The sequence below is a fragment of the Eimeria tenella genome, genomic scaffold (assembly GCF_000499545.2).
Source record: "Eimeria tenella Houghton genomic scaffold, Eth_scaff40, whole genome shotgun sequence".
Lineage (NCBI taxonomy): Eukaryota > Apicomplexa > Conoidasida > Eucoccidiorida > Eimeriidae > Eimeria > Eimeria tenella.
This window is the reverse complement of record NW_013543335.1, coordinates 1-8,044: the sequence shown is the minus strand read 5'-3', so window position 1 is coordinate 8,044 and position 8,044 is coordinate 1. Positions and strand designations below refer to the sequence as shown.

The 8,044-nt window shown below is 58.9% G+C and overlaps 1 protein-coding gene across 1 annotated transcript in view; it reads left to right on the top strand.

Moving 5' to 3' along the window:
• Window positions 1-7,854, top strand: part of ETH_00007055 (bromodomain-containing protein, putative) — a gene marked incomplete at both ends in the record, with an annotated part of 12,150 nt that extends 4,296 nt beyond the window's left edge. Inside the window, 13 exons of the mRNA XM_013376779.1 lie at window positions 201-441; window positions 1,010-1,408; window positions 1,750-1,917; window positions 2,295-2,601; window positions 2,734-3,288; window positions 3,389-3,917; window positions 4,332-4,551; window positions 5,054-5,235; window positions 5,451-5,660; window positions 5,900-6,017; window positions 6,150-6,412; window positions 6,604-6,793; window positions 6,970-7,854. Coding sequence (XP_013232233.1) covers window positions 201-441; window positions 1,010-1,408; window positions 1,750-1,917; window positions 2,295-2,601; window positions 2,734-3,288; window positions 3,389-3,917; window positions 4,332-4,551; window positions 5,054-5,235; window positions 5,451-5,660; window positions 5,900-6,017; window positions 6,150-6,412; window positions 6,604-6,793; window positions 6,970-7,854 — 4,267 coding nt within the window. The remainder of the gene's footprint in view (window positions 1-200; window positions 442-1,009; window positions 1,409-1,749; window positions 1,918-2,294; window positions 2,602-2,733; window positions 3,289-3,388; window positions 3,918-4,331; window positions 4,552-5,053; window positions 5,236-5,450; window positions 5,661-5,899; window positions 6,018-6,149; window positions 6,413-6,603; window positions 6,794-6,969) is intronic.
• Window positions 7,855-8,044: the final 190 nt, after the last annotated feature.

The following is an 8,044-nucleotide window of genomic DNA, read 5'->3' as shown; positions in this document are numbered from 1 at the left end:
ACCGTGTGTCCCCGCTCCTAGCCCACAGGCGCTAAGCAGCACCCACAAACCCTCAACCCTCTTTGGCGGTTTGTCAGACATCTTTCGCGCGTTTTAGGGTTCAAGGCAAATGCGTCGGGGTTAGGGTTTAGCCAAGAGCCGAGGGTTTAGGGTTTAGGGCTTAGGGTTAACGGTTTAGGGTTTAGGGTGTGTGGCTGCAGCTTCGTGCCTGAGTACTCGGTGAGTGGCAACCTGGCGGTGCTGCCACTGGAGTGTCTGCACAGCTCGTTGGAATGCAAAAGTTTGGGACTTTCTTCTCGTTTGTTGCAAGCAGAAAGTATTTGTCATTTGTGGCTGGAGGCTTTTTATCCGCTGAGTCGGCTCACTGCGGAGGCGGAGCTGCTGGGGTGTATGTACACCTCAACGATGCTGCGCAAGCTCCTCGTCGACCTCTTCATTGAGGTCCGCCCACACTCCTTTCTACGTTTGCTGCTGCTGCTGCTGCTGCTGGTGCTGCTTTTTGCTGCTTCCGTTTGCCAAATTCGGCGGCTTCGGACCCTCTCCCCCGCTCTTCGCCCCATTTGCTGCTGCATTTTCTGCTTCTTTTCCACTTGCTGCTCTGCTGCTGCGCTGCGCGCTGGGACCCCGCGCCAGCCTAGTTTATGTCTTTTCGCTTTGCGCCTTTCTTTCTCCCCCTCCTCCCTGAAACCCTCGGCAGCAGCTATTCTTTCCATTTGAAACCCTCAGTTGCAGCTTTTCTCTTTATCTAAAATCCTCAGCAGCAGCTTTGTTTTCCATTTGAAACCCTCAGCAGCAGCTTTTCCCTTTTCTGTCAGTGCCGCTTTAGGGCGGCTCAAGCGCTGGTGCAATGGGCAGAACGAAGGTGCTCTCTGTCTGCGCTGCTGCTGCTGCTGCCTGCTGTTGCTGCTGCGTCCCTCCTGGCTCGTTTCTTCTCATTGTTTGCATCTTTAGCATCTTTTAATCCCATACTCCCTTCAGCAGTTCCCTAGCGTCCCATTTTTTGTCTCAGGCAAATTTCGGCTCCGTAGAAATGCGCATTCGGCGCTTCGAGCGCCTCCAGCGTTATGTGTCTCTGTGCGAGTTGGGGCTGGAGGAGTTCCCCATAGACCCTGTGGGTGCTCTTGCCAACAGCAGCAGCAGCAGCAGCGGCGGCAACGACAGCGACGGCAGCAGCAACAGCCCGTCGCAGCAGCAGCAGCAGCAGCGGCTGCTACCCCCCGTGGAGTCGCTAGCGTACAGCGAAATGTTTCAACTCAAGTGCTGCGTCGTACTGCATGCTCTCGAGGCCTACTTCGCCTCCCAGCCCTTTTTGTCTTCTCGTTTTTTTCGGGCTTTTTGTCTTTCGGATTTTCTCGCCAAGACCAGCAGAAGAAGAGACCCGCCAAACAGCGAACGCTTCTGGAGACGGGTGCGTCTTGCTGCAGCTGCTGCCGCCTGTTCCTGCTGCTGCTGCTGGTGCTTCTGTGCTCTCGAGGCGTGCTTCTGCTGCTGCTGTGGCCTTGAAGCTTGCTTCTACTGCTGCCCGTGCTGCTGCGTCTGCTGCTGATGCCCCTGCTGCTCCCCATGCTGCAGATGTTTGCTGGCTGTGGTAAGTTCAGCAGCAGCAGCTGGGCATGTAGCCTGGGCCCAGCTGCGGCCGCAGCAGGAGCTGCCGGTGTTACTGTTGCTGCTGCTGCAGCCCGTGTTGCTGCTGCGCGTGCGGTGCCGCTGGCGATGCATCTGCTGCAGACGTGTGGGCGTGTGCCGCAGCTGCTGCTGGCAGCAACTGCTGCCTACGTGGCACACTGGAACAAAACCCCCCAGGCCAGAGCCGCAGGGAGGGCTTTGCTGCGCCTGCGGCCAGACGCCAAACAAAAGGGGGGCCTCCAGGCTGTGGAGCTCGAAACAGCGGGGCCCGACGAGCAGCTGAACCCTCAGGTAGCTGCGATGCCCCACAGGGGGGCCCCACAGGGGCCCACAGGGCCCCACAAGGGTCGAAGGTTTAGGGTTTCCTGGTGCAGGGTCGAGGGTTTAGGGTTTGCTGTTACGGGGTTTGCTTTCCCCTGGGGGCTCTAGGGCTTTCTAGACAGCGTGATGGGGGCTTGGCGGTGCCTTCGAGGGTTTCGGGTTTATGGTTTAGCCTTCAGGATATAGGCTTTAGGCTTGCGTGTTTAGGGCATAGGGTCTAGGGGTTTCGGGCTTCAGGTTTCGGGTTTAGGGCTTTGCGGCTCCGGTTTAGGGTCTAAGGTTTAGGGTTTAGGGTTTAGGGTTAAGGGTTTGGGGCTTAGGGTTTAGGGTTTGTGGTTTGCTTGCAGGAGCACGAGGCGTTGGCTGCGGTGGAGGAGACGCTGCAGCTGTTTCGCAGCGCCTTTGTGGGGGGCACTGGCTGCCCGCAGCTTTCGCTGTCTTTCATGGTGCAGCTGCAGCGCAAGGGATCGGCGATGGACATCTTTACATTTGAGTTGGACCTTCTCGCGCTGCAGCCTCCCCCACCAATCACCGAGCCCTTCGAGACCCACAGGCTGCAGCAGCAGCAGCAGCAGCAGCGGCAGTGGCAGCAAGAAATACAGCTCAGGAGGCCCCACGTCGAAAAGGCCGGCATATCTGTGTTTTACCCTGCAGGTGATCCGCAGATGAATTCTGCCTAATTTTGGGCATTTTGTCTTCTTTGGAACTTCTATTTATCCTGTTCTTCTCCTTTTTTCCCATTTAAGTAAATATAATTGGCTTTGCTGCTGCGGCTGCTGCATGCAGATCTCGCGGGCCTGGCGGGCTTCAACTTGTGGCAAGCCCAGGAAACTGGCAGCAGCCAGCGCGGCGAAGTCACGCTGCGACTGTCTGCAGAGGGCCCCGGGGGCCCCCCAGCTTCTTCCTGGGAAAGCCTTTTAGTTCGTCAGCTGTGGCCGGCCCTCAGGCGACCGTCCTCCGCCGCTGCAGCCAGCAGCAACAGCAGCAGCAACAGCAGCAGCAGCAGCAGCAGCAGCGGCAGCTTGCTGTTTGGGGGCGAGTTTAGCAGCGAAATGCTGCCCCTCAGCACCCACGTGAGGGAAAAACTGCAGATTTACCAGGGCCTCCATGACCCCGTAGATGTGGTGGGCCGAGACGGAAACTTCATTTTAGGGTTTGGGTATGTGGGGGATATTCCAGCGCCTCTGAACGCGGGCCGTGGCCCTTTGTGGCAGGCCATCAAGGAGGCGCAGAGGCGCCACTGCATGCAGCAGCAGCAGCAGCAGCAGCAGCACCCGGAGGAAGACCCGAATGAGCAAAACGTTGACTCCTTCGCCGCCGTCTGCGTCGACAACGAAAGGAGTATGCTGCAGCCCGGCCCCGGAGCACGCGAGCTGCTGGCAGCGGCTGCGAGGGTTTAGGGTTTAGGGTTTAGGGTTTGCGGGTTGGGGTTTGCGCGCAGCGCCGCCCTCTGTCCCTGTGGCGACTGTGGGTGGCCTCCCCGCCTGGGCGCGGCTGCTGCAGCAGCGGGATTACCTGCTGCGGCTTCGCGCAGCTAGTGGGTCGGATGTTTGGCTGAAAAGCGTTGGAGTGTACATACACTCGGTGGCTCCTGCTGCAGTGCCTGCTTCTCTAGTTGCGGAGCTGCTGCCGATGGCTGCGGACGCTTTCGGGCTCAACGGCTGCCTCCCTTCACCGAACAGCAGCAGCAACAGCAGCAGCAGCAGCTGCTGCCGCGTGCTGGGCGGGGGCGTGCTGCAGTACACGGGAGCGGAGGTGTCAGTGCCTGCTGCTCCGGTGCAGCAGCAGCTGCTCTCGCTGCAGCACCCCTCTGCGTACTTGTGCCTGTCTGCGGGCTTCGAGAAATACTGGCTGCCGGCGCTGCAGCTGCAAGTTGTTGATGACGATTTAATTCGAGGCAGCAACATTCAACTCAAGGAGGGCGCGCTGCCCCTCAGATTCGCTCTAGATGCCAGGGCCGAACGCGGCAGGCAAGCCAACCGACGCCCGCGTCCTAAACCCTACACCCTAGACCCTAGACCCCTAAACTCCAGACACTAAACCCTGGGCACCTGAGACTTCAAACCCAAGACCGTTATCTCTGGACCTTAGACCCTAAACGCCCAGCCCTAGACTCTAAACCTCGAACCCTACTGAGCCCTAAACCCTAAACCCTAAGCCCTTACGTGGGGATGGGGAGGCGCACGCTACCGCGTGGATGCCGAGTTTAGCAGAGAAGCCCAGCAGCTCCTTAAGTGCAGCATACCCTCTGAGTTTTCCTTTGTCAAGAACAGCCTCAGCAATAGCAGCAGCTTTCGAGACTGTCAGGGAAAGCAGCAGCTTTTTCGACGTCTTAATGACAAACCCTAAAGCTGAGGGTTTGTGGGATTGCGCGTTGTGGGCAGGAAGAAAGTGGCGATGAAGGGAGACAGAATGCTGCACGGGTCCAACAGCAGCAAGGTCCTCATGAAGGCAGCAGCAGCAGCAGCAGCAGCAACGGACGCTCCTGCAGCAGCAGCAGCAGCGGCGGCGGCCGCGGCGCAAGCAGCAGCCACAGCAGATGGCCCCGAACCCGCAGCTGCTAGAGCAGCAACCGGGGGAATGACAGCAGGCGAACGCATCACCGTAAACCCTCAGCCCTGCCTCCTAAACCCTTTTTCTGTTTTTCTTCTATTTTAGGGTTTGTGAAGGGTGCCCTAAGGGGCTAGGGTTTGGGCCTGCCAGCTGCTGCACTGCAGTCTGTTGGGGCTCTTGGGCCAGCTAGCGCTTAGGTGTTTGTCTTTCATTTGCTGCTTTCGTTTCATTTGTTTGCCTGCATGCATTAGGACATTCAGTAAACACGTGTAAGTGTATTGGGCGTGCATGCATGCACTCCCTAGTAGGCAAATTTTTCATTTGTTTGCCAATTAACTGTGCCAAGTCTGCATGCATTTGTGCATCAGACATACCAAATTTGCATGCATTAGTGCATGAATTGTGTCAAATTTGCATGCGTTAGTGGACAGAATGTGTCAAATCTGCATGCATTTGCCCACAAAGAGTGCCAAATGTGCATGCATTAGTGCATGCAGTGTGTGCATGCAGTGGCTGAGGAGGTAGCGATGTGCGGGGTTGGGCTGTGGGGCAGTTCGCAGGCTCTTTGAGCAGCAGCGACAGAGCGCTGTTTGAAAGCCTCAAGCGCTGCGTGCTGCAGCGGCACCCTTCGCTGCTGTCGCTGGACAACAGATCCTTGGTGGCGAAAGTCAACAGCAAAACCAAGCTGCCCATTCTCTGGATGCGCGCAGACCCCCACCAGACCTGGCCCGCCAGGTAGCCGCCTCAAACCCTAAACGCGAAACCCTAAACCCTAGGCCCTGAAGTTTGGGGGGTAGCAGCGGGATGCTCCCGGCCGACACCGTAGCGAGCGGCAGCGAACGCCAGCCGCTGCCTGCGCTGCCCGGTGGCGCCGGCTGAGGGTTCGGGGCCCAGGTTTGGGGTGTAGGCTTTAGGGTTTAGGGTTTAGGGTTTGTGGTGCGCGTCGCTAGGATCCGGCGCTGCCAGAGCGGGTCCATGTGGGAGCAGCAGCTACTGTCGGAAACCTCCGTGGCCAGCCAACTCGAAGCAGCAGCAGCTCTTGGCTCTCTTCTCCCCGCACAAACTCAAGGGGGCCTTTTGGGGGATGACCCTGTAAAGGCACATGCAGTCCAGGCCCTCAGCAAGGTCTTGGCGTCCCACAGGTGGCACCCCTTCTTCAGGTAAACCCTAGCTGCGCCTCCAAACCCTAAACCCTCCGCGCCCGCACGCACTTCGTTCACGGTCCAGGGTTTAGGGTTTAGGGTTTAGAGTTTAGGATTTAGCGCAAGACAGTATGCCGAGTCGAAGCGTTCGCTGACGCGAAAGCGGCGGTAGGAACCTTGAGGAAGAGAAGCCAGGGTTTAAGGCTCGAAATATCGCCAAGGGTTTAAGGTTTAGGGTTTAGGGTTTGCGGCTGCAGAATACGGGCGGCGTTTGCGTTGAGTCGCCTGCACAACACGGGGGGAGAAGAAAGTGCAGCAGCTTGGAAGGCTCTTGCGAATTATATTTCATCTTTTCATAGCGACGCGGTTTTAGAGGTTAGCGGCTTTTGCTGCCCCCAGCCTATAGCGCAGCAGCTGCCTGATGCGGCAGCAGCAGCAAAGCAGCGCTTAGGGTTTGGGGTTTAGGGTTTAGGATTTAGGGTTTAGGGTTTAGACGTGGGTCTGCAGGCGGAATCCAACGAAGGCGTGTCCCCTCCTGAGGCGGCAGAGGGCGGCTCCAGTGGGGACTGGGGCGGCGCGCCAACAGCAGCATCAGCTGCTGCTGCTGCTGCTGCTGCTGCTGGCGCGAATGTGCCCAGCGCGCCCGCTGAAGGCCGCGGGGGCCCCGCGGAGGCCTTGCGGCTCTCCGACTATGCATGCACTAGTCCTGAGAGCAGGTTTTTGCGGCTCTTCTATGGGGCTGTTTCGCTCATTAGAGACCCCAAGGGCCTGTAAGGATAAAAGGGTTACTTTGCTGCTGCTGCTGCTGCTGCTGCTGTTGGCGCTGTCGATGCTGCTGCGCTTGTTGGCCTGTATGCTAGAGCTGGCGCTGATTCTACGGTGTTCGTTCGCGAGCAGCGGGGCTGCTTTGGGGCGGAATTTCAGCTGCCGCTTCTGCTGCTGCTGCTGCTGCTGCTTGCAGGTCGACTCCCGCTGCGATCGACATGCTGCTGCAGCCCCTGCAGCAAATGGAAGCCACGGGAGCTGCAGATAGCGCGACGCTGCTGTCCTTGGGCGCCTCTGTGTTGGACTGTCTAGGCAACTTGAGGTGGCCATACACCCCACTGCCCAGCCTTGCAGAGGCCTACCACCCTTACTTTGCTGCTGCTAAGGTAACCTGTATCACGCACTAGCAGCCCTTAGAGCACCAGCAGCAGCTGCTGCTCTTTTTGCTGCTGCATGCCCCGCACGTTAGCACCAGCGAGAGTCCCGCAGAGCAGCTGGAGCAGCTACAGCAGCTGCAGCAGCAACGGCAGCAGCAGGTTCTGGGCGTTCGTGTGAGCCACAGGCTGGGTTTCGGCTGGCTTTGTCTGCTGCTGATCGGGGATCCAAGGGGGGCCCCTTGGGGAGTTCGTTTGGGCATTGCGCAGTTGCAGTGGGGGCCCCTTGCGGCTGCACATGTGAGCTGATGCTGCGGGACTTGGCTGCGGGCACAGCAGCAGCAGCAACGGCGGCGGCAGCAGCAGCAGAAGAGGAGGCAGCAGCAGAGGCTGCTGCCAAGTGGGAAGCCTTTGTCTTTGCAAACTGCCGCGGAATCGAAAATGCCTGGACTGAGGCCTGGAGGCTTTTCAGGCTCGACGCAGTCAAGGCTCTCGCCTCACCTAGAAAAGTGGGCCCTGGGAGTTTTAGCTTTGCTGCTAGTCCACGGCAAAGGCAGCTTGCTGTTGCTGCTGCTGCTGCCGCCGCCACTGCTGTGCTACTCTTGCCGGTGCTGGTGGTGCTGCTGCAGCGCTGTTGCGTCGCTGTCAGTGCTCCTTTTGCTGTTGCAGCAGCTGCTGCATCGCAGTCAGCGATGCTGTTGCTGTTGCTGCTGCTGCTGCTTCAGGAAATGACATGCGGGTTTTTGCGCGCGATGAGCCGCAACCCGTTGCTGCGGGACTTGGCTCGCCGTCGGTTCCTTGGGGGCCCCTTGGGGGCCCCCCCGGGTGTTCCCGGGGCTCTCAGCAGCAGCTTGCAGCCGGAGGGGCCCCCCTCTCTGAACTCTGTGGCCCGCATTGTGCAGCTTTTTGCTGTTGGGCCGCACCTGCCGCAAGAATTCGGAGTGCCTTTTGATTTGCTGCACTTCGTGGCGAGCCCCAGCCACCGCAGCTTGCTGGAAGCAGCAGCTCCAGCAGCAGCAGAGGCGCTGCTGGCTTACGACTACCCCCTTGTAAGGCGAAAGCTCTGCTGCTAATAGCTGCCTTTCCAGCTGTTGCAGCAGCAGCAGCAGCAGCAAAGATAGTGCAGAAGCTTTATTTTGGGGGATCAGAAAGGGGTTGTGGGGTTTGCAGGTGAGGAGAGAAGCCCTACGGGCGCTGCTGCAGGTCTGCTGCGAGGGGGCCGTACGGGTTTATAGGGTGCCCGCTCGCCACTCAGCAGCAGCA